Genomic DNA, 26,187 nt, shown 5'->3' on the forward strand with positions numbered 1-26,187 from the left:
TTGATGTCATATCCAGCAAGTCAGATGCAGACACACATTCTACAACTAATGTAAATTATCTTTTGGTCATTTGCCATTGACGCTAGCCATATCTCCGTAGCTTTTCTTCCGTATAGGATGTTAGAAAGGTGACATGTCTACGTACCAGCTTGGAAAAGTGCTACGGGGGGGGGGGGGGTAGAGACCACACTTCAGCTTGCCAGTAGAGCATCACTGACTTTCTGTCTTCCTTAAGGATTTCTTAACTCTTGAAGGAAGAGGCAGTAAAACACAGCAGGTGGGAACTGTACTAAGTCATGTGAAGAAGCATCTGCCCAAAGCACGTGTTAAGGAGCTTCACAGTTGGATTATAAATCAAGAAATTGAATTAGAAAAAATGGAGTCCATTTGCCAGGCACGAACAAAGGAGCTGAATGCCTGCTTGCAACAGCTACTGAGGTAGGAAGTAAAGGTGATAGCTAAATAACATACGTTTCTAATGATCTCTTTACACGTTTTGTGCATCAGTACAGCTAGCATGGGGATGTACAATACACACAAATTTCACAAATAAGATATACGTTTTCAAATCTAAGTTTGACCCTAGGAAGATAGAAGTTGAGAGAATTCTTCAAATTATCTAATATGGCAGTAGTTCAGGGGAGAGTCCAAAAAATGTTTTGTTTCCTGTTCTTTGTGATATGTTTGCGTAGCTCGTTGCTTTATAGAATCCTACTATATATATTTTTTTAACATTTATTTATTTTTGAGACAGAGAGCATGAACAGGGGAGGGTCAGAGAGAGAGGGAGACACAGAATCCGAAACAGGCTCCAGGCTCTGAGCTGTCAGCACAGAGCCCGACGCAGGGCTCGAACTCTTGGACCACGAGATCATGACCTGAGCCGAAGTCGGACGTTCAACCGACTGAGCCACCCAGGCGCCCCTATAGAATTCTACTATAATACAGGCTACTGTTGTTCAGATTTTAATGTTGCGAATTAATTCTTCACCAAAGAATAAAAAAAAAATATAGTAAAAGCCTGGTTGGTTTACAAAATCCATGCCAACCTTCTCTTCATAGAAACACTTTTTGCTTATATTCTAATGTATGTAATCTTCTGTTAGTCTCCAGGATGACCACAGAAATCTGAGCACATGGTTGACCAGTCAAGAAGAGAAATGGAAAGAACTGGAAAAACCAGGAGAGAAAACTGAGCTATTTTGCGAAGCTGTAGCTAGAAAAAGGTATAGCTAATCCTGTATGAATATATTTTCTGCCAACATGGTTTCTTACATGGTATTGTGGCTCCTCTAAACTTTCGATGATGTTTGGAATTTTCAGGGAACAATTTGAATCTATGGCCCAGCTGAACAATTCTTTGAAGGAATATGGGCTTACTGAAGAAGAAGAAATAATAATGGAATCAACACATTTGATTGATAGATACCAGACATTTTTGAGACAATTATGTGAAATTGATGAAGAGGATAAGTTACCTCCTACAGAGGACCAGAGCTTTAATGATCTTGCACATGATGTAATTCATTGGATAGCAGGGATTAAAGAGTCCCTTATGGTTTTGAATTCATCTGAAGGCAAAATGCCGCTTGAGGAAAGAATCCAAAAAATAAAGGTATAACTGTGGAAACTAAATTTCGGAGGTCAGAATGAACTCTAATTTTTAAAAGATTTACAGGAAAACTGCAAAGATTTGTTTCTTAATGGAAAATAGGATTACTGTGGAATGGCTGAGGACATTCAGATGACGGAGCTTACAAGAGAGAAGAGCTGTGATGGATCTAAAATTATTTTAAGGCAGACAGAAGAGAGAAGGTGTATTCTCTCTTTCTAAGGGCAGTACGTATGGAGCTGTGGCAGGTGGGAGTTTGCTAGGATATAAAAAGAATTTATGTCAGTACAAAGACATATCCGCAATGTCAAGGCGGGGCTGGAGAGGACCTCTTCTTCAGAGCAAATATGTATGGTTCAAAAGGTTATTAGTTATCGAGTACATTGCGTAGTTTTTTTTTTTTTTTTAATTTTTTTTTTTAACGTTTATTTATTTTTGAGACAGAGAGAGACAGAGCATGAACGGGGGAGGGTCAGAAAGAGGGAGACACAGAATCTGAAACAGGCTCCAGGCTCTGAGCAGTCAGCACAGAGCCTGACGCGGGGCTCGATCTCACGGACCGCGAGATCATGACCTGAGCTGAAGTCGGCCGCTCAACCGACTGAGCCACCCAGGTGCCCCCATTGTGTAGTTTATAAAGGTTATGACATGCTGAGGGGGTTGCAGAGGGCAAGGAACTCCCAAGCTCCTCTAAGCCCACTTTTTATCTAAGGAGAGATTCAATAGGCTTTGTTAGTTACAAATGCAGGGGACAGAAGCCCATGTGCTTAAAAGGAACCCAGAAGGATTGAAATCACAATCGAAGCATTATTACAGGAAGAAATGGTTCTGAATAGTGAGCCGTAAGAGTTGGTAAGGCTTACTGAAGTAATTGGAATCATTTGGGATTGTACGTGAAAGATTTTCCAGGGGAGGTGAATCTGGAGTAGTATTTCCAAGAAGGGAGGAACATGATTGTTAGAGCAAAGGAGGGAAAGAGAAGACCAGGTAATGGGAATGAATTATGTTGTAGTGGAGAGACAAGAGTTGACATGGGGCACTGCCTTTTCCTGTGGGAAGCCCTAAGTCTCATTTTGGGTGTATAAAAATGTCTTGTTCAGGTCGTTTCCTTAAATAATTGAGTGGATAGAAAGACGGATTTTCCAGGGTCTTTTGGGCGTATAACTTATTTGAAGGCAGTTGAAAATCAAGAGGAGAGCAGGAATGCAGCAAGAGCAATCTGACAAATACTTACGGAGAACCGATTCTGTATAATGTAAGGAGGTATCATTATCTTTTGGGCACCGTAAAAAATGAAAAGGGATTTCTGAAATCTACTCTGCAATTGGAATCTAAATAGAATGTTTATAAATAAAAAGGTATCCTATGTACTTCCTCTAAGTAATGCAAATGAGATTCTAAGATCTTTATTTACTTCAGGAAATCATATTACTAAAGCCTGAAGGGGACGCTAAAATACAGACCATCATGAGTCAGGCTGAGAGCAGCAAGGCTCCATTGGCTCCAAAGACCCTTACTGATATCAAGAACCAGTGGGACAACACAATCCATTTAGCCAACACGTATCTAAGGTAAAGGACATGCCTTCACTTTCACGCCTTTTCATTGCCCGGTGAAGCCATAACAAGTATGTTTTGTCTGCCTCCTGGGTTTGGATATAATATCTGTTGGAGAGAAAGGCAGTAATGTCAGGGGCATTCACAATGTCAGAGGCAGAAATGAAGATGCATAGTTCTCGGGATCAGATAGGAAGCACTTGCTGTCATAACTCTGTGACAGTGTTTACTTTGGCTGGTTCATCAACCCAGGGAGCTCTTGGTAACAAATCAGCATTGTCTCCCATTCTACTTTCAGTGCTCTGCTTCTTACCAAAACCCCCTTCCCCCAGACAATTTCAGAGTCAGCATGGTATTACTATAGAATAATTATGCCTTTAAATATATATTCCAAGAGAGTCTTAAGTGTGTAAACATTATAAATGTTGTCCGAATTCAGTGGATGTAATTCTGATGAAAATTCTTAATTCATATCACATGTTAAATAATATGTTTTACTGTTTAGTGGAGATGTGAATTTTAGATCTTTTCTAGGAAGACAAGCAGATCAAAACTAAGTTTAAGCATAAACTAGTTAGTTGGTTAATATACTGAATGATTATTTGTTTTACTTATATGAGCAAGAAAAATATAAGATAACGTAATTATATTTAAGCACAATAAAAACTGGAATGGTTTATTTTATTTATTTTTTTAATATGTGAAATTTATTGTCAAATTGGTTTCCATACAACACCCAGTGCTCATCCCAAAAGATGCCCTCTTCGATACCCGTCACCCACCCTCCCCACCCTCCCACCCCCCATCAGCCTTCAGTTTGTTCTCAGGTTTTAAGAGTCTCTTATGCTTTGGCTCTCACCCACTCTAACCTCCTTTTTTTCTTTTCTTTTTTTTTCTTCCCCTCCCCCATGGGTTTCTGTTAAGTTTCTCAGGATCCACATAAGAGTGAAACCATATGGTATCTGTCTTTCTCTGTATGGCTTATTTCACTTAGCATCACACTCTCCAGTTCCATCCACATTGCTACAAAGGGCCATATTTCATTCTTTCTCATTGCCACGTAGTACTCCATTGTGTATATAAACCACAATTTCTTTATCCATTCATCAGTTGATGGACATTTAGGCTCTTTCCATAATTTGGCTATTGTTGAGAGTGCTGCTATAAACATTGGGGTACAAGTGCCCCTATGCATCAGTACTCCGGTATCCCTTGGGTAAATTCCTAGCAGTGCTATTGCTGGGTCATAGGATAGGTCCATTTTTAATTTTTTGAGGAACCTCCACACTGTTTTCCAGAGCGGCTGCAAAAACTGGAATGGTTTAGAATCTAAATTATTAAGTGTTTGTTCTCAGGTCAAATTATGTGACAAAAATCTATTTTTTTAGGAATGCTGCAAATAATTTCTGATTTGGTTTCTGAGCTAACCTTAGTGCTATTTAGAATGCTATATTGCCAAAAGAGCCGCTGGGAATAATTTATATTAGTGTTATTTTAATGCTTTTTTATTGTAATGTATGTTATACTATAATATGCAGAAAGCATTCCAATTTCCTAAGTGTCATTTCTAAAGTATTTTGTACAACTTAGCCATCAAGAAAAGCTTCTACTAGAAGGAGAGAAGTATTTGCAAAGTAAGGAGGATCTGAGATTAATGCTCACAGAACTGAAAAAGAAACAAGAAGTGGGCTTTGCTCTGCAACACGGTTTGCAGGAGAAGAAAGCTCAGTTAAAAATTTATAAGAAATTCCTCCAGAAAGCGCAAGATTTGACATCCTTGCTAAAAGAGTTAAAATCTCAAGGAAGTTACCTCTTAGAATGCACTAAAAATCCCAACTTCAGTGAAGAGCCTTGGCTGGAGATAAAACATCTACACGAAAGTCTTCTACAGCAACTACAGGTGAAATGGCCAAAATAAGTTTTTTAATGATTGTCATAATTATGCACAAGTATGTCATATTTGTATATGGAACCATTTTTTGTTCTTCTGGTAAATCAAAAACTTTTAACGTTTAATTTATCCTTTTTAGATACAAATACTGACTCTGTAAGGGTAGAGAGCTCAATCCAGTCAGTTTTGCTAGAGAAATCCAGTGGCCATTATTTGATTATTATGTTATTTTTTTTCTCATCCAAGTTCCTATTTTCAAGGGACAGAAGGGTTAAGATTTAAGTATCTCTCTGAAGGTGATGGTGTTGAAGTTATCCATGCATCCACCTGTCCATCCATTCATCCATCATCTATTCATTGGAATAGTTTACAGGTGACCCATGAACAAAGTGGGGGGCTAGGGATGCTAAGCCCCCCCCCCCACAGTTGAATATTTGCGTATAACTTTTTACTCCCGCCAAACTTAACTGCTAATAGCCTACTGTTGACAGGAAGCCTTACAGATAACATAAACAGTTGATTAACACATATTTTGTCTATGTATTATATATCTATATTAATATATGACGTATATTATATACTACCTAAAACATATATTACTTATAGTAAGTTAGGGAAAAGAAGATGTTATTAAGAAAATCATAAGAGGAAATACATTTACAGTACTGTACAAGCTCTGTGCTAAGTGGATGCATATAGTTCAAATTCATGTTGTTTAAGGTCAGCTGTATATTCGTTATTCTGTATAAACCTTATCAGTTTCCCTCCCTTGAGTGGTCTGCAGTAAAAGAGTTAAGAGATAAATGTCAGCTTGTCACAAGGGAATGTATTCTCATAAGAGAATTGTCTGTAATTCTTTGCATATGGGAAGTTAGATCAATATGAGGATTATGTGGGTAAGAAGTCTTGCTTATACAAATTGCAGGACGTGTGCAGGGGTAAAGAGATACCTACTTGGCTATAAATTATTTAGTTTAATAATTGCTACTTTTCTGATGAGGTGTGGCCGCCTTATTTTCTTATTCCAGGAAGCAGACCTGAAGATGGGTTTGTTCTCGAGTTAGGATTCCTTCTTCCTAAGACACAATGTTGGACTTGAATTCTTAGGAAAGGAATCTGAGGTTAGGCTGATCTCATATAGTCTCATTTACAACTGTGGGTATTTGATTTTACCAAGAAGGATAATTAAGGGAGCTGCTTTATTATGGATGTTTGTGATTTGATGATATAATTTGAAGCCTTTACATTTTGTAAACCTCTTGAGAAGTAAATTGTCCTTAGGAATGAAATGAAGGCCAAGAAGCATGTGATTTCAATAAGCCATTTGTGGGGGGTGGGGGGGGGGAGAGATTTTACAAGGAAATATCTCAAATACTAAAACTTTACTTAAGAACTCTGGACAATTTATATGGCCCTATTCCTGTTTCCAGATGAAACTTCATAAAGCAAGTGTGTATGAACAATTTAATTATTTTCTGAGGGAGGAAATTCAGAGACATAATTGGTGAATTGTCAATGGTTTTGTTTTTAGGGTTCCGTGCAAAAATTGGAAGGTCACGTTCAAGAACACCACTCATACCAGGTTTGCGTCGCAGACCTGAATACTACATTGGACAATCTCTCCAAGGAACTTGCCAGTTTTTCTGATAAGCCTTTGGATCAAATAGCAACTGAGGAAAAACTGCAGAAACTGCAGGTATTAAACAGTGTCCAGACACGATGGACATGAAAACAAAATCGATATTAATTACGATGAACAAATCAGTGTCTTTGGTCAGAAATCCGGTTGTTATTCAGATAATTAAAAGTAATTAATTAAAGTTCTGGCCAGTCATAGAAAATGGGGATGTTCTTCTTTTTTTTTTTTTTTTAATATTTTATTTATTTTTGATAGAGAAAGACAGAGCACAAGCGGGGGAGGGGCAGAGAGAGAAGGAGACACAGAACCCGAAGCAGGCTCCAGGCTCCGAGCCATCAGCACAGAGCCCGATGCGGGGCTCGAACTCACAAGTTGCGAGATTATGACTTAAGCCGAAGTCGGATGCTCAATTGACTGAGCCACCCAGGCGCCCCCGGGATGTTCTTCTTTAGTGACCAAATCCATTTATAATTTGACTTAAACATTTCCCTGCACTCTGGAGCCTCAGAGACAGTTCCACCCGTGACCAGTCTGTACCTCCTGGAGATCTTTGTTTTAGAGCCCGCATGTGACTCCAGCAGATACTGACTAGTCAAAGGATGCGTAGTATGCAGCAAGACCAGGAGGGAAATGCTTCAGTTTCGCATTCTTTATCAGGGGCAGATGGGAGTTACAGAATTTGTGCCTTATTAACCTATATACTCACGCTGTAAATTAGAGCAGTCTCCAGATGTAAGACTTCCAAAATCCCCTCCCAGTGTCCAATAGCACCTAGCCTCATACACTGAGGATCACACGTGCTTTACCCACGTCCTCAAAACATGTTCCTTGGATTCTCACTCTCTGCTTTGCCAACAAGCAGGCCTGCAAGGTGACTTCTAGAAGAAAACAAAGTAAAGTGGCTCTTTCTTTAACAGCTCCTTAACTGGAGATTTCATGGGGTGAGTCTCAGAGCAGTGCTGGTGGCCTGGGTGTGGGAATTCCTCATCTCTTTCTTTTAGGGATCTGGGAATCACACAAGCCTTCTCCTCCATGGCCTGATATTGTGACAGGACTACTTCCTTTTTTAACAGTGATCATTTGACAATATTCAGGGCTCAGCCCTATCCAAGGCACTGCCTGGGTTCCACGGATACCGAGGAAAGTGTCAGACATGAGCCCAGCTCAGGCTCCTGCTACAAAATTAACATAGAACCTCTGATATAGACAGAAGGAATCTCAGAGGCCATCAAGTTTAGACCCCACACTTTACACGTGATAAGCTGAGTTCTGGAGAGATGAGGGACTTCCAGGGTCATCAGGTTAAATGACAGAGTAGGGGCTACAATTCAGGTCTTCTGACCCCAGTGGACAAACTCCACTGGGATATCGTGCAGTTATCTGTGGTTGAGCAGGTCCAGAAAATAACGCAGCAACTTCCCTTTCTCCGTCTCCCAGCTCCCAACCAATAGGCCTGCTTTTTCTTCCGTATTCTCTGACTCTGTGAATATTTCTCCCATCTCTCCAAGGTTCAAGTCAGAATCCTGGTTATCCACGCTTTCCCAGATCCCTCAATCTAGTCAGACACCACATGTTGTCTCTTTCATCTCTGGAATATCTGTACAGTTTGTTACTTCCCCAAGACCCCCGTTATTGCCTCCTTAGGGCAGACCCTCAGCAAACAGACCCCTGCATTCGACTTGTGAGTGGGCTCTCTGCCTGCACTTGTCACCCTCTCTATTGCAACATCCCCTTGGCCGTGCCAGATCTTTCTAAAATGCAATCTGGACCTGTGTGTATTTGTTAGCATATATCTTTTCACATTCTAATACAATTGTCTGTTTACTTCTGTGTCTCTCACTAGATTATAGGAACCTGATGGGACTGAATTTTACTCATCTATGCAACTTCAAAACCTATCATGATAGGGGCACCTGGCTGGCTTGGTTGGTAGAGTGTGCAACTCTTGATCTCGGGGTTGTGAGTTCGAGCCCCACATTGGGTGTAGACATTACTTAAAACATAAAGGACTGGGGCGCCTGGGTGGCGCAGTCGGTTAAGCATCCGGCTTCAGCCAGGTCACGATCTCGCGGTCCGTGAGTTCGAGCCCCGCATCGGGCTCTGGGCTGATGGCTCAGAGCCTGGAGCCTGTTTCCGATTCTGTGTCTCCCTCTCTCTCTGCCCCTCCCCCGTTCATGCTCTGTCTCTCTCTGTCCCAAAAATAAATAAACGTTGAAAAAAAAAATTTTAAAATAAAAAAAAAAAAACATAAAGGACAATTTTTAAAAAGCCTACCATGATAATATTTGCTGCTGGTTGAATGAATGAATGAATGAATAAATGAATGAATGAGTGAATACTGTGTAGTTTATTAGGATAGTGACTAATAAATACTATCTAGTTCACTTAGCAACTTTAAGGCTTAACTCTATTTCAATAGTAACATCAGTAACTGCTATAGTACCTCAAATTCCATTTGAGTCTTGAGTTCTCAAATTAGCCTGATTTGTTCATGCATTTAGTAAATATTATTTGGGTTCCTGCTATATTTAAGATATTGCATTGGATAGATTGATTAAAGTTTTGCTCTGAATTTTAAATATTAACACTAGATTCATGTGGGCACATTCTAAATGATTCTTCTATTTTTTTCAATGCTTTGCACAAAGTAAGCCCTTATTATTTAGTATTTTGTGTAAAAAGGCTGTATCTTGAACAAAATACATACTTAACAAATATATGTTGACTGCCTCCAACGTTCTGGGAACTGTGTTATGAAATTTTCTTTGTTGCTTCTTATAGACTTTTAGTATCTTATACAGTCTGTTGGAGGTTTTGATCTGGGATGCTACAGTGGTTTAAATCTTGCCCAAAGTTTTTTCTTTGTGTTATGAATTGGTAAATTTATTATATTTTCCACTGCTGGAGAAGAATACTCTGTGATTTCCAAAAGTCAATGAACTCTCGTGACAATGGAAATACTTTGTGTGATCATCTTTTCTCCACTTACAGGAACTAGAGAATAGACTCAGTTTACAAGGTGGCACATTGGAGAAGATTTTAGCTTTAGCAAAATCCATCAAGAAAAATACATCTTCAGTGGGACAGAAGATTATTAAAGATGATATAAAATCACTTAAGTGTAAACAAAAGTATTTGGAAAACCGACTTGAATCTGCTAAGCAGGAGACAGAAAATTGTCTTCATAGCATTCTCCAATCAAAACGCTCAACAGAACAGAAAGAAAAGTTTAGTCTGCCGGGCAGAGAGGAGGAGGTCACTTGTGATGTGCAGGAGTCCACTCAGGACTCAGCTGTACTGGAAAAATTTGAGCAAGATTGGGAAATAAACAAGGTAAGTGCTTGTGATTGCCTCTCTAAGACATCGCGTCTAAGAAAGAAGAGGTGTTGGGCTCTGAAAGAGGGTAGTGAATCAAGCCTTCTGATTTCATAATTAAACCCTCAATGTGCTGGCTATTTATGATGCCCACTTGTAAAAAGAGCCCTTAGAAAACTGTTCAGGATTTCGGTGGTGCAATATTACTGTTTAGTCTGTTAAAATGTCAGTCATCAACTTGAGTTGATTATTCTCTCTGATATGTAATCAGATACCGTTTCTTGGGTCAAGAGCACAAAGGCAAATTAGAAAAGGCAAAAGAAAAGAAAATGTGTTCTACCCATTTTCTGAGGGAAAAAAAAATCCAAGAGCCCCATTTTTTTTTTTTTTTGGTTGATTTTATAATGAAATCAGAGACTGTTTGAAAGGATAGGTTCCTTTCTTTTTCTTCTCATGTTAACCCTCTACTGCAAATGCATTTTTAAATGTTGTCAGATTGTTTGGTGTGAGAACATCAACATTCAGCCTCCTAATTTCCCCGGGGGAGAAGAAAGAAGAATGTTGTTTTGTTTTCTTTCTAAACCAAATGGGTACATTTTCCTGTGGCTCTTAAAGTTCTTTCTCATAGGTTAGAGATTGAAATGGAAAAGGCACAAAGAACCATCCAGTATACTGTATTTGAAAGCGTCTTCCTGTTAGGCAGCCTCTCACAATCCAGGGTACGGTGGGACCATAGCAAAGATCAGACCATTCAGGCTTGAGTCCTCATCAGCTTTTTATGGAGTACGTGATCAACAGTGATGAAAAGAGAGTATGCTTCTGTTGTCTTCTTAAATTTTTTTTTAACGTTTATTTATTTTTGAGAGACCAAAGACAGAGAGTGAATGGGGGAGAGGGCAGAGAGAAAGGGAGACATAGAATCTGAAGCAGGCTCCAGGCTGTAAGCGGTCAGCACAGAGCCCAACGCAGGGCTCGAACTCACAAGCTGTGAGATCATGACCTGAGCCAAAGTCGGACTATTAACCAACAGAGCCACCCAGGCGCCCCTTCTGTTGTCTTCTTAAAACAGAAATGCATGGAAAATTATAGGAACCAGAGAGCAATCTCTAGAAATGTGTAAAACAAGGTTAAATGCCAATAGAGCATCTCTCTGGCCATGAGGAGGACTTACTAAATCCCACTTGTCATGTCAGACATGGTTAAGGAAAATGTCTTAAAGAATGAAGGGCCCGTGCATGCGACTCTTGAGTTGTATGTATAAAAGAAACTTTCTTAACAGTATTTATTTTTTTTTTTATTTTTTATTTTTTTTATTTTTTTTCAATGTTTATTTATTTTTGGGACAGAGAGAGAGCATGAACGGGGGAGGGGCAGAGAGAGAGGGAGACACAGAATCGGAAACAGGCTCCAGGCTCTGAGCCATCAGCCCAGAGCCCGACGCGGGGCTCGAACTCGCGGACCGCAAGATCGTGACCTGGCTGAAGTCGTACGCTTAACCGACTGCGCCACCCAGGCGCCCCTTAACAGTATTTAAAGAGCAGTAGATAAGTAAAAAAAATATATATAGCTGAGTGTTTTCTATCCTAATGCATGATGTTGCTAAAGGGAATTGCTTAATAACTTTTAAAATTAGCTTCTCAGACCCATTTTGGCTGTGAGCACCCAAAATTCAGTAGACTATTGAAAACTAAAGATCATAATCCAATAATCAGAACTTTTATAATTTATTAAGCTTTTACTTAATCTTGAATGAGGAGTTATTTATAATTTATGGTGCTTCATTAAGATGTTTTTTCCATTGAATCATGTAAGACAAATATATTCTAATATATATTTTTATTTAATTTGTGATGTCTTGCATATGGTCAGAAGATTCATGTGTTTGTGAAGGAGGAAATAAGCTATTTTTTTAATGTTTATTTATTTTTGAAAGAGAGAGAGACAGAGAGGGAGAGAGAGAGTGTGTGCACATGAGCAAGTGAGGGAGGGGCAGAGAGAGAGGACAGAAGATCCAAAGAGGGCTCTGTGCTGACAGCAGAGAGCCCCATGCGGGACTCGAACTTGCAAACCACGAGGTCATGACCTGAGCTGAAGTCAGACGCTTACCTGACTGAGTCATCCAGCCTCCCCAAGATAAGCTATTTTTAAAGTTAAAACCATTATAGAGGTACTTAAGTTTTCAAATAATTTTCACAGGTCTAGGATAGAGGAAACTGGTTTTAATTCTCTAGTAATATTTTATCATGATTACTTTTTACTCTTTTGTAACATGAATCTTTTTTTTTTTTTTTCCCCCCCCCCTCTGAATGTGTGCTTCTTATTTTCTCCACTCTAAGTACTGGCTGTATTTACTTTTTTCTGTGTAACATTAGACTATGTAAGACCCAGAACAATTTTAACGTTGAACAGCTAGTAAAAGTGATGAAAACATGTATAGACACATATAAGATGAGGGTAAATTACTTAAGCAGGAATCTCTATATACTGAGTGCATAGAGCACATAAAAGCAGAATTTACTGAATTATAAATGTAATTAATCAGAAACTATTGTGGTAGTGAAAACAAGCACTTAATTCTTTAAAAACATCCATTGAGGCCTCTTTTGTACTAGTCATTCTGCTAGAATATGGGCATACAGTTGTCACAGCTTAAAATATAACACTAATTAAATATGTAATTAATGCTCATTTCACTTGCCTTTTTGGAATTTGGAAGGGCTTTTATCAGATTATTTAAAATCGTCTCCAGAAGAATTTTTAGGAAGTTTTTATTTTCTTCTGCTTTTTTCTTTAGTAAATTTCATGTGATCTTAGAGTGTTGTTGAAAGTATGATTGCACTTTTCAAAAATTGCCATTATAGCATGTTTATATTTGAATGCATTGCTAAGAATTTCATTTTAGGTGAAATTTAGAGGATAACTTAGATCTGGACCTTTGGCTGACTTTTTCTTTAATATCAAAAATATTAATTGGGGCTCCTGAGTGGCTCAGTCGGTTAAGCGTCTGACTTCGGCTCAGGTCATGATTTCAAAGGTTGTGAGTTCGAGCCCCACGTCGGGCTCAGTGCTGACGGCTCAGAGCCTGGAGCCTGCTTCAGATTCTGTGTCTCCCTCTCTCTCTGTGCCTCCCCCACTCACGCTCTGTCTCTCTCTCAAAAATAAACATCAAAAAAAGTTAAAATATTAAGGCAAAGCTGGAGGCAAGAGAAATTATAACATGCAGACTGAAGAGTAGGGGTGCTTATGATCAAATATCTTACTGGATATTTTTATAGAGATGAATTTCTAAGAGTTTTTGAATATGAAAAGGCAAAACTGCCTTCCATACCCCCCCCCCCAATGTAGGTGAAGTAAAGTAACAAATCAGGGTATGATAAAAAGTGAAGACTGACTAATCTTTTAAGATTTTAGATGTCCATAAAGGGAAATGATAAAGAGGAAAAACAGGAAAGTAATACATTCTGGGTTTGTTATTATTCTAAAAACTCATAAAGCAACATTACATATTAACTGGTATTAAGTGTTCTTCCCTGCCCCTCTCCCTTCCACATGTCAACCTACATGACATAATTGCTCCCTCAAAAAACTTTTTGTCTATAATTACTTCTTTAAATTCCTTGTCATTAGGTATAATTGTCAGTATGTCTGAGTTGTTTTTTTGTTCTTTTCAAAAATTTCTGAGCATTTATAATTTCAGTGTTTAAGAAGCATCCAGAGAAATTCTGGAAAGTAGATGGTCACAGATACAGACAAAGGTATCCCGCTGTGGGTGAGCCCCCAGAAATACAGTGGAGTCCGTACTAGAGTGAGAAGGAAAACCACTCACTGGATAAACAGTTTTCAATCCTGGGGTAAATGATGTCTATTTGGGGTATTGCTTATCCTGATAACACAGTAAAAAAAAAAAAATTTGAAATGGAACACGTAGTTGGGCCATATGCCAACTCTGTCTTCAAAGTGTATTACTTTGCCTCTTTTTGGCCCGTATGTAAATCTTGCTTCTTACTCTAGAGGTATTTTTTATAACCTAAGATTTGTTCCCTTACAGAACACCAAGTAACCTACATAGGGTACATGGTGTTGACATCTCTGAGCAGCGTGTGTTTGAGAGCATGTTCTGAAGTCCTGAAATCTTAGGCTGAGGGACCTTAGAAACTCTCTAGCCTAACTCTTGTGTTTCAGGTGAGGGAAGTGAGAGATGTTAATTGGCCAAATTTGTATTCTGGCAGTGCTGGGACTAGAACACAGCTGTCCTCTACCCAGCCTGATGCTTGGTGGCTTACCCCACCATTTTATTGAATGTGTTATGTGGGTTTTTAATTGAGGTCTAATATGCTAATGTGCTGTCTGACCTCAGTGGACCCCTTACTGTGTTCTTGTGCCTATTTTGAACTTTCTCTACTCTCGGTAAACCCACCAAATCCTGTTTCTGTCATTCCTAGCAGATAGCAGATCAACGACAGCTAGATTGGCAGACCTAGATCGGCGGATCCTCAATTTCTTTGTAATCTGCTTTATAATCCACAGATGGTTCATCTTAACAAACAAAGACTAAACAAAACTCTCTTATTTTTTGTCTAATATTAATTCGTCTCTACGTCCACTCAGTCAAAATTTATTGAGCAGACAGTGAGGGTTCAGAGGTGAACAAAAATAGGCATAGTCTCTCTTCTCATTGAGCTTCTAGTCTAGAGGAGGAGACACACATCAATCAACTAACTAATGAGAGCCTAATTACAGGAACTAAATGGAGGAACCCATTTCCATGATCGTCTATAATAAAGGATTCTGACACGAACTGTAGTCAGAGCTTCCATAAGGAAACAACATTTGAACTGAGACCCGAAGGGTGGCTTGGAATTAACAGAGCTCAGGGCTGGATGTTGGGAGCATTTTTTTTTTTTTAATTTTTTTTTTTCAACGTTTATTTATTTTTGGGACAGACAGAGACAGAGCATGAACGGGGGAGGGGCAGAGAGAGAGGGAGACACAGAATCGGAAACAGGCTCCAGGCTCTGAGCCATCAGCCCAGAGCCCGACGCGGGGCTCGAAGTCACGGACCGCGAGATCGTGACCTGGCTGAAGTCGGACGCTTAACCGACTGCGCCACCCAGGCGCCCCATTGGGAGCATTTTTGAAAGAAGAAGTAGAATTTCCTCTTGTGATGGGAGAGAGAGCGTGAGGAGTTAGAAAGGATGAACCAGAGGGTGGAGGAAAGAGGAGAGCGACACAGGTGAGGCCTGAGAGGTAGGCGAGGCTGGCCGAGTCACAAGTGCCTTACGGGTCATGTTAACATTGTGGACATCATGCTAACAGAAGGAGGCAGCCCCTGAGACTGTGTTGATATGCCTTTCATTTCGTCTCTAGTGGTGATGATGGATGCTTATCTTTAGGAAGCTTTTATAAAGATTTTATTCTTCTTTATGACTGAGCGATACTCCTTACATAGGTACACTACACTTTCTTTATCCATATATCTGCTGAGGGACACTTAAGCAGCTCCCACATCTTGGCTGTTGTAAATTATGCGGTAGCGAGCCTAGGGCTACACATAGCTCTCCAAATTTGTGTTTTTGTTCTCTTCAGATAAATACCCAGAAGTGGGATCGCTGGAACATATGATACATTTACTTAAAATTTTTTGAAGAATCTTCATAATGTTTTCCATAGTGACTGAACCAACTTACATTCCTCTCAGTAGCTTTTGAGGGTTCCCTTTTCTCCACGTTCTCACCAACACTTGTAATGTTTTGCCTTTTTAGTAATAGCCGGTCTGACAGGTGTGAGGTGGTGTCTCATTGTAGTTTTGATTTGCATTTCCCTGGTGGTAAGTGACGTTGAGCATCTTTCATGTGCCTGTTGGCCTTCTGGATGTCTTCTTTGGACAAAAATGTGTGTTCATGTCCTCTGCCTATTTTTTTAATCAGATTGGTTTTTTTTTTTTTAATAAATTGTATAAATTCTTTGTGTATTTTGGCTGTTAACCCATTAACGAGTGTACGACTTGCAAATATCTTCTTCCTTTCAGTAGGTTACCTTTTTCCTTTGTCGATGGTTTCATTTGCTGTGCAAAAGCCTTTTATTTTTTTTAAATTACTTTATTTTATTTTATTTTATTATTATTTTTTTCATGTTTATTTATTATTGAGAGACAGAGAGAGACAGAGCATGAGCAGGGGAGGGGCAGAGAGAGGAGGAGACACAGACTCTGAAGCAGGCTCCAGGCTCTGAGCTGCCAGCACAGTGTCTGACGTGGGACTCGAACTCGCACAAACCGTGAGATCATGACCTGAGCCGAAGTCGGACGCTCAACTGACTGAGCCACTCAGGTGCCCCTGTGCAAAAGCCTTTTAGTTCGATGTAGTCCCATTTGTTTATTTTAGTGTTTTTGCCTTTGCCTCAGAAGACTAATCCAATAAAATATTGCTAAGGCTCATGTCAAAGAGCTTACTGCTCGTGTTTTCCTCTAGGAGAGTAGATCAGTCTTTTTTTTTTTTTTTTAATGTATATTTATATTTAGTTTTGAGAGAGAGTGAGCAAGTAGGGGAGGAGCAGAGAGAGAGGGAGACAGAGGATCCAAAGCAGGATCTGAGCTGTCCGCACAGAACGAATGCGGGGCTCAAACTCCAGTCGGTTGGACACTCGACCAACTGAACCACTGGGGTGCCCAGTGAGTAGCTCTGTCTTATTAGCCGTCAGAGAAACCCAGTAAAACAATAATGATATCAATTTTACATGCATTATATTGGCAGAAATTAAAGTCTGTTAGCATCAAATATCAGAGAGGATTAGGGAAAATACGAATTCTTTTACCATGCTGGTGGGAATCAAAACTATAATTCAGTTTGGAGAACAAATCAATAGCTATCCATTACTTAAAAGGAGGAATTTTAGTCCTAGGAAAACATCCCAAAGAAAGTCACACAAATGTGCAAGAAGACTGACACAAAAGTGTGTGTCAGAGCAATATATCTGTAATAAGAAAAACTGGAAACAATATTATGTTCACAGTAGCCCGACAGATAAATAAGTCATGTTCATGCAGACAGTAGAACAGTATAAAAGGTAAAATGACTGTATTAGATTTTTCTCTGTCACCATGAATACATCCCCAAGCATACTGTTGAATGGAAAAGCTATAAAATGATAATACATAATTCCAGTTTTATAAGAATTAAAATACATGAGACAATACTGTATGAATGACATATATAACAAAAGTGTAAAAATGTGTGTGTGTGGATGCCTGGTTGGCTCCGTTCATAGAGCACGTGACTCTTGATCTCAGGGTCATGAGTTAGAGCCCCACGTTGGACAGAGAGATGACTTAAATAAATACATACTTTTGAAAATGTATGTGTATATTTCAAAATAGTGGTTATCTCTGGGAAGGAAGAGATGAAAGAAGGATGAGGACTGGGCTTTCAATTATATTTGATTGTATTTGTGGTATGGAAGATTACATTACTTATATCTGTATCACGATTAATGACTGTAGGTCATATTTTGTTCTTCTAACTATGTTTGAAATATCTTCTATTTAAAAGAAAGTTGTTCGGGGCGCCTGGGTGGCGCAGTCGGTTGAGCGTCCGACTTCAGCCAGGTCACGATCTCGCGGTCCGTGAGTTCGAACCCCGCGTCGGGCTCTGGGCTGATGGCTCAGAGCCTGGAGCCTGTTTCCAATTCTGTGTCTCCCTCTCTCTCTGCCCCTCCCCCGTTCATGCTCTGTCTCTCTCTGTCCCAAAAATAAATAAACGTTGAAAAAAAAAAAAAAATAAATAAATAAATAAATAAATAAATAAATAAATAAATAAAAGAAAGTTGTTCAAGTGAGCCTGCCAAATCAAAATAAAATACAGTAAAGGGTGATGAGCAGAGATGACTGATTCCAAAAGAATCTTCCCATGAGCCAATCAGGACCTTAAGTCTGTGTTCCAACCTCTCTGGGCATGAGCAAGAGAATGTTACCTTTTAAATTTGAAACGTTCGTTTGAGGGATTCCGTTGGATGTTCTGCCAAGGTCGAAACATGGCTTTTGGGGTTAGTAGACAAATGGTGTTTAGGGGTGATTTCAGGTTTTTCAGAATGCTCTCTCTGGCCACCAAAGATAGATTACAAATGGCTGATTGTTGCTAGTCCTCAAGTAAGACAGACCAAGAGCTCTGAATTCTTGGTAGATGGTTAATAATACGTAAAGTTTTCCTAGGGTCTAATATCTCAGCCTTTACCTCAGACGCTCTTGTTCTGGGTGGACTTGTGGGAGTAACAGGCGGGAGGCAGGCGTCCACCTCCCGTGGTTGTGGCTCACGGCAAGGAGTGCCCATGGGCTGATGGAACCTGTGGTATGGCACCTTTCTCTTTCCCTCTCGTAGCCTTCCTGAATCTTTCCTCCTGAGGTGCTGTCTTCCCTGTAGGTTTTTAACTATAGTTTGCATGAATAAATTGTTGGGAATAGAGGAAGTTTTCGAAATCATTGTAATCATTTGTAGCCTCTTGAAAGAAGTAACTGGTGCTAAGTGCCAACTAATCAAAACCAGTCACCCTGGTCAGCTGAATTTTCTTACCAGTTAGTTTTGGTGAAGCTCCGGACACATAAAGCATCTGTTTTATTTAAATAATCTTTTAACTTTACAACCGTCTTACATTGATGGAAATGTTGCAGAGAGGGTACAGAAAGGTTACATAGATCTCTTACCCAGTTTCCCTTTCGCTTAACATTTTACATTGCTATCTAGGCGGTACTTTTACAATAACAATTTCTACCTTGTTTGGGGATGTGGACACAGTCTCTTCACAGACTTACTAATGCAGACCTTACTGACGTGAAAGTATACAGCACAATCAAATGGTACTTCATTTATAAAGTAACCTGAAAATAAAAACTAATACCCTAGCAAAATAATGGAAATCTCTTAAAATGATGGTCATGGTACCTGGTACGGGTAAATACTCAACAAATATTTGTGAAAAGAACAAATAAATGAATGCAGATGCCGTCTCTGTGAATCCTATGAGAAAATCCAGTTGGTACAGCTTTCAAATTCCTACCTGTATAACCCGTTCTGCCTTACCCAGGTTGGAATTCTTACTATTGATTTGTTTAAGCCATAATCCGTTAATATCATGCAATCTGGGTGTTCCTGCCATCTATCCACTTACCATTTTCAACTACCCATAGGTAACACTGAATGCCTGTTACTTGTCCTGCCCTCTGGCATCACAGTGAATACTAAGTATAGATTTTAGAATTTTTGTTTTTTCCATATCTGTTTTCTTTAAGACTAGATTTTACCTTGTGATATAATTATAGATCCTATCCTATCTTTTCTTTTTTTTTTTTTTTTAAATTTTTTTTTTTTCAACGTTTATTTATTTTTGGGACAGAGAGAGACAGAGCATGAACGGGGGAGGGGCAGAGAGAGAGGGAGACACAGAATCGGAAACAGGCTCCAGGCTCTGAGCCATCAGCCCAGAGCCCGATGCGGGGCTCGAACTCACGGACCGCGAGATCGTGACCTGGCTGAAGTCGGACGCTTAACCGACTGCGCCACCCAGGCGCCCCATATCCTATCTTTTCAAAAAACTTTTTCCTTGGGATATCAATGTCGGCATTAAATATTGCATGAAGAAAATCATCTTTGATAGTGCCCCAAATGTACTTTTTGAAAGCCGTTAATCCGAGTAAATAGAAGGAACTAGAATGTTTTCACCAAGAAAAGGAAAAATTATTTATTTGGAAGGTAGACCATTCGGCAATTAATCTTTTTATGTTTTCAGAATTCAGCTGTGGAAGTGGTTTTGTCAAAACAACTTTCTCTCAATGTTCAAGAAAGCATGAAAAACACTGACGATGAGCATAAAGTCAATGAGCTGCAAAATCAACCTTTAGAATTAGATGTCGTGTTAAGAAATGAACAATTAAAAGAGATAGAGGTATGGAAACAAGAAAAACATTGACAACATGATTGCATCATTTATCCAGTGCAATACAATATATTTTAATTACCAGAAACTTGCTTGTACAGAATGAAAAGTCTTATTTAACCTTTGCCTGATGATCAATTTGGTAACTATATAATTATGTACTAATCAGTAAGTTGTATAAATCTTTCCATTTAAAAAGTGGAAGAGTTTAATGAGCATTAGTCTTTTTCATGAAGTTCCTAAAAACTTATTCAGTAACACTATTTGGAGATTCTGACTTTTCACTTCTGTTCTTAGTCGTATGTATTCTTCAGATTCTGATAAATTTATTTTATTTTTCCTAATTATCAACATTACGGGGTACTTCTTTGTTTTTTTTTACTGCGGTGTTTACCTAGCTATGTTTATATATTTACGTACTTATAGGTATATAGTCTAAAAATCCAGTACATGGCCATGTTTAAAAAAAAAAAATGACCCCTACAATTTTAACTAAGTTTACATGACTGTAAACATGTATTTCAAACAGGAAAGAAGGGTGATGTATGTGAATTTAAAAAAAAAAAAGTATCACATATAAAGGATGTATATAAACAGAGTGTCTGCAAATGTAGAACAACCTGGAACAAAAAGAGAGAAATCTTCCTTTAGACACTACAGAACCTTTTAACACAATAGGAAGATCTAATTGCTATTAAATGCTAAGACAACTGTCAATTTCAGTCTAGATTTTAACATGATTCCAGTGGGAAAAAAAAAGTCTTTTAATCTTTCAGCACCTTAGTTTCTCTGTATGCAAATGAAATTTTTAAAACATATTCTTGGGATATAATGTTACTAGAAGGAAGGAAATTAATGAGTGAGTGAGGGAGTGACTTTATATTTACTAATTTCCATGACTTGTTTTTAGGAATTATATGCCCAGTTGGACGCAAAGAAATCAGCCATTGAACCACTGGAACAAACTGAGTATCTCAATGAAGCAGAAACAAGTGCCTTGGTTCTTCACAACGCAGGGTATTCAGTGAACTATTTGGACAATCTGCTTCAGGCACTTATTACTTTGAAGAAAAATAAAGAAAGCCAATATTGTTTCCTTAAGGATTTTCAGGAACGCCTTGCTGCCATTGAATCCTCAGTGAAAGCCTTGTTGACAGAAAAGGAAAGTCTAAAAGTGTAAGTATAAGAATTTAGGACTCGGGGCACCTGGGTGGCTCAGTCAGTTAAGGGTCCGACTTCGGCTCAGTTCGTGATTTCACAGTTGGTGGGTTCAGGTCTCGCATGGGGCTCCGTGCTGACAGCTCAGAGCCTGGAGCCTGCTTGGGATTCTGTGTCTCCCTCTGACTCTGTTCTTCCCCCGCTCATTCTCTCTCTCTCTCTCTCTCTCTCTCTCTCTTTCTCACTCACTCACTCAAAAATAAACATTAAAAAAAAAAGAAACAATTTAGGTCTTGCATTCTTTTTATTCAAGCACAGATAGGCTGCACTACCTTGGACAGGCCCAGGGTTTTAAGAGTTTATACTATGAGATGATATTATGATTTTAACAGTACAATATGGAAGTTAATTACATACGGAAGCCATTGAAGAAAACTCTTGTTTCATGCAGTAAATTTTATATTATTTATATTAATTTTATAATTAAATTATGTTTTACAAATTAATTTCTTAAACAATTAATTCACACTATAAGTATCTTCCAAATGGATTTAAATTCTATGGAATTCAGCACTCTTTGTCAAGACTTTATTCTGAACTATGGGGGTGGAGAGAAATATTCTATGTATACACTTGTTCAGTATCAGCATAATTGGTTGAAATAGTTCGGAACCTACTGAATACATATCCGTTCTAATGATTTCTTTTTACATATATATACTCTTTTTGGCTTTGAAGGTAATAGCAAATGGTTTGTAGATACAGTCTTACTGTGTAAATACCTTGTCATTATTAAAAAGGTTGAGGCGGGCACCTGGCTGAGTCAGTCAGTGGAGCAAACAACTGTTGATACTCGGGGTTGTGAGTTCAAGCCTCACATTGGCTGTAGGGATAACTTAAAAAAAAAAACTTTTTTTTTTAAAGTAAAAAGTTTGATTTTATACTTTTGCCTAAATGGGGTTTACTTTCAGTGATATCCCTTTGAGGAAACAATTTTATATTCAAAGGACGAGACTGATTATACTTTCTTATTCATTATTGTCGGTAAAATGGTAACAAAGTGGTTGGACATTGTGATAATTTCTTAGGCTTAGACTCACCTTTGTGCGAGTACTTTACAGTTACCAAGTCCTTTTACATATATATCGTTCCCTTCCCTCTTCACTCCCTTCCTGTGGTTCTGCATTTTTACAATACTTATTTTATAGGTGTTTTTCTGTATTGTTACACACTAACTGAAAGCCACACTAAACAAGGTCCTGATTTTGATTTTAAAGACAGAATGCGGGGCGCCTGGGTGGCGCAGTCGGTTAAGCGTCCGACTTCAGCCAGGTCACGATCTCGCGGTCCGTGAGTTCGAGCCCCGCGTCGGGCTCTGGGCTGATGGCTCAGAGCCTGGAGTCTGTTTGCGATTCTGTGTCTCCCTCTCTCTCTGCCCCTCCCCCGTTCATGCTCTGTCTCTCTCTGTCCCAAAAATAAATAAACGTTGAAAAAAAAATAAATAAATAAAAAAAAAAAATAAAGACAGAATGCTTTTATAGACAACCTAATCTTCTCTTCTGTGAATTCAGAGCAGAATTAATTTCTTTTCAGGAACTCTAACCTCATGTTGATGTATATTAATAAGCTCCATTTTTTTTCTTTCTCTAGGGGACCACTGGACAGTGCAGCCTATCTGGACAAAATGAAAAACTACCTGGCATCGATAGAAAAAGAGAAAGATTCTTTAAGCAAGATGAAAATGGAATGGGAAAATTTATCAAAGTGTGTGACTGACATGGATAAGAAGGTTTTGGAAAGCCAGATCCAGCAACTTGCACGTAGTTGCGAACAAGTAGAACAGTTGGGTCAAAAGAAGTATTCTCAGCAAGTAGCAGAAAATGATGAATTTATACTTTTCATGCGTAAGATCCAAGACCTTGACATTTCTCTGCAGCAACAGCAGCAGTTAGGGCTGAACTCTCCAGAAGAACAGGAGGGGAGCCCAGGCACAGTTGCCCTGGCCACTGAACTCCGGGCTATCAAGCAGAGATTTTTGGCTTTGAAGGGGCAAGCTGAATTTCAGATGGAGAGGATTTGGGGAGAAAAAGAAAAGAATACTTTGGAAGATGCAATGAATAATTTGCAGAAGCGATTGGAAGCCTCGGAGCCATTAAACACAGAGGTGGAAAATCAGATCAAGATGTGTGAAACAAGGACCAGGATGAGAGAGATTATCCTGTGGGTCAAGAATCTGCTAGGTGAACTCGCTCCTACCTTTTCCCTTCTCCCAGATGACATTCTTTCACAGATCAGAAAGTGCAAGATGACACATGATGGCATTCTGGATAAGCACCAAGCTGTGGAGTCCTTGGTTGAAGAGGTCAAAGATAATACTCCTAATCTTCCAGCAGACGAGAGCAATGATTTAAATCACCTCCTACAGGACTTACAGAATCAGTACCAAATGCTAGTTTTAAAGTCAACGGAAAGATCACAGCAATTAGAATTTAAATTGGAAGAAAGGAGCAGATTTTTTGCCGTAATAGAGAAGGTTCAACTTTCACTTCAGGAAAATGAAGCACTGATAAATCGCAAGATGAAAACAGCCTCCACAGAAACTGAACTGGAACATGAGCGTGTCACTTTGATGAGTTCTCAGAAGGAATTGCAAGAGGCGGAGAGTGTGATCTTGACCCACCTTCAGGAACAAACAAACATCTGTAAGGATCTAAATGTGTTTGAAAGATTATTTCTGGATGACCAGTTGAAAAACCTTAAGACTAGAGCCCATAGAACGCAAAGATTAATTCAAAGTAAATGTAATGAAGTGGAACGCAAGATCCATTTTTACAGAGAATTTCATGAAAAAACATCTGTGCTTCAGAAGGAGGTTGACCATATACGGCACAACGAACTGCTACTAAATCAAGAAATAAATCAAGATGTTGAAAAGGAGCTCTGTGGCCTTAAAGACCGACTCACTGGTATTCAGTCTAGTATCCTACAGGTACGGAAACTCAAAGAAGTATTTGAGTGTATAGGACTAAGCTGGGATGGTTCCCATCTTGACCAATTACACACCCAAGTAGTTGAGAAAGAGAAGGAACTCGAGGAAAAAATTAAGCAGTTGGCAGACCATGTGGCAGACCATGGCAGATATCAGGCATCACTAAGTAAATTGAGGGCTATGGACTTGCAAATTAAGAAAAGAGCCGAAGCAGTGCTAGAAATGCCCCAGACCTCACCAGAAAGCAGTTTGCTCGATGCTCAGATTTTGAATCGGAGAATTGAGAAAGCCATGTGCTTGTGTCAAGAGATACTAAAGAAATTGAATGAAAGTAAGGCCTTTGATGACACCTTCAAAGAGAAAGAAATGCCTCGGATAAAGCTGTATGCAGAAGAAAATGACAAGTTACGCAAGGTTCTCCAAAACAGCGTACTAAAATCCCAACCCAAAGAAGTGAATGAACAGAATTTTCAGGACAAACTGGAAAATTCCTTACATGTTTTGAAGCAGATAAAATCTCAGTTAGAGCAGCCTTTGCTTATAAATTTGGACATTGAACATATTCAAAATGAGAAGGATAATTGTGAAGCATTTCAAGAGCAAGTTCAGGCAGAAATGGATAGCGTGAAAGCTGTGACCATCATTGAGAAGCAAAGAGAAGAAAATTCTTCTGGAGCTAATGATGTGGAGGCAAAATTACGTGACATTGAAGATCTTCACATGCAGCTTGCTACAAGCCTTGATTTGCGCACAGTAGGTTTTTTTTTTCAATTAGGTGGTTAATGCATTTCTTTTTATTGCATGGTTTTAGCTTTTACTCTAGGTAATATCTGGGCTTCTTAAGCAGTTATAGGTTCTACATGAATATTCTCCATAGAATAGCCATTTAAAAGAAACTTGCGGTGGACCAGTTTACAATCCCACCTCAATTGACATCTAAATACAGTGCTTTATAGACAGGAAAGAGGAATGTGAAGCCTTTACTTCTATACCCCTGGCAACCCCTGTTGAGTTCAGACAGAGTTTCGTTTTGGTTTGTTTGTGTTTTTAGAAATAGTGAGGCATAGTGGAAGAAATATAGTGTAGAGAAAATAACATAAAATAATAACTCCGCATCCATTTAGAACTTACAGTGTCTGGGAACCGTGCTGAACACTGTGTTTTTAATCCTCATAGCAACTCTGTGTGTGTGTGTGGGGGGGGGGTGCTATCATTAGCTCTATTTCAAAATAAGAAAATTTAAGTTCAGGAACATCAACAGTTTTCTCAGGCTCCTGCATCAGGAACAGAATCAGGATTTGAGTCAAGGTCTGTCTGATTTTAGAGCTTGGGTCATCAAATGAAGGTTCATGGGCCAAATCTGCCCATGGTGCCTGATTTTGTAAATAAAGTTTTATTGTATCATGGCCATGCTCATTTCTTTAGAGAATGTCTATGGCTGCTTTCCTGCTACACCAGCAGGGTTGAGTAGTTGTGATAGTCCAGATGGTGGGCAAAGCCTAAAATATTTAGTCTGGCCCTCTACAAGAAAAGTTTGCTGACCTCTGAAGTTGTAGAATGAGTCCAACATACTCCCTCCTTTTCCACAATAATTAGGAGAGATAGCTTAGGCATTGCTGGAACACTTGTACTTAATATAATGCCTTTCACTGTGTTTTCAGAAATGTCACATTAAACTTATAGAATGGGGAAATGAGGGGCGCCTGGGTGGTGCAGTCGGTTAAACGTCTGACTTCAGCCAGGTCACGATCTCACGGTCCATGAGTTCGAGCCCCGCGTCAGGCTCTGGGCTGATGGCTCAGAGCCTGGAGCCTGTTTCCGATTCTGTGTCTCCCTCTCTCTCTGCCCCTCCCCCGTTCATGCTCTGTCTCTCTCTGTCCCAAAAATAAATAAACGTTGAAAAAAAAAAATTAAAAAAAAAAAAAAAAAAGAATGGGGAAATGAACTCCCTTCACTGATTTAAAGAGTTATTAGATAATATTTCAATATTTGATAGGTATAAACGCTATAGAAATGTAAGGTCATACTGTGAATCCTAATATATTCTTTAAATTGATACTTAACAAATGTTGAATAAATTCAGTACTTCTTTATTTGATTTTA

The 26,187-nt window shown here is 39.1% G+C and overlaps 1 protein-coding gene across 1 annotated transcript in view; it reads left to right on the plus strand.

Moving 5' to 3' along the window:
* SYNE2 (spectrin repeat containing nuclear envelope protein 2) overlaps positions 1-26,187 on the plus strand; it is a 349,558-nt gene that overhangs the window by 165,435 nt on the left and 157,936 nt on the right. The window contains 10 exon segments of the mRNA XM_045451206.1: positions 236-438; positions 1,107-1,226; positions 1,324-1,615; positions 3,032-3,183; positions 4,759-5,068; positions 6,591-6,755; positions 9,690-10,031; positions 19,791-19,946; positions 20,848-21,113; positions 22,746-24,837. Of these exon segments, the coding sequence (XP_045307162.1) occupies positions 236-438; positions 1,107-1,226; positions 1,324-1,615; positions 3,032-3,183; positions 4,759-5,068; positions 6,591-6,755; positions 9,690-10,031; positions 19,791-19,946; positions 20,848-21,113; positions 22,746-24,837 (4,098 nt within the window).

The sequence above is a fragment of the Leopardus geoffroyi genome, chromosome B3 (genome assembly GCF_018350155.1).
Source record: "Leopardus geoffroyi isolate Oge1 chromosome B3, O.geoffroyi_Oge1_pat1.0, whole genome shotgun sequence".
NCBI classification, from domain to species: Eukaryota; Metazoa; Chordata; class Mammalia; order Carnivora; family Felidae; genus Leopardus; species Leopardus geoffroyi.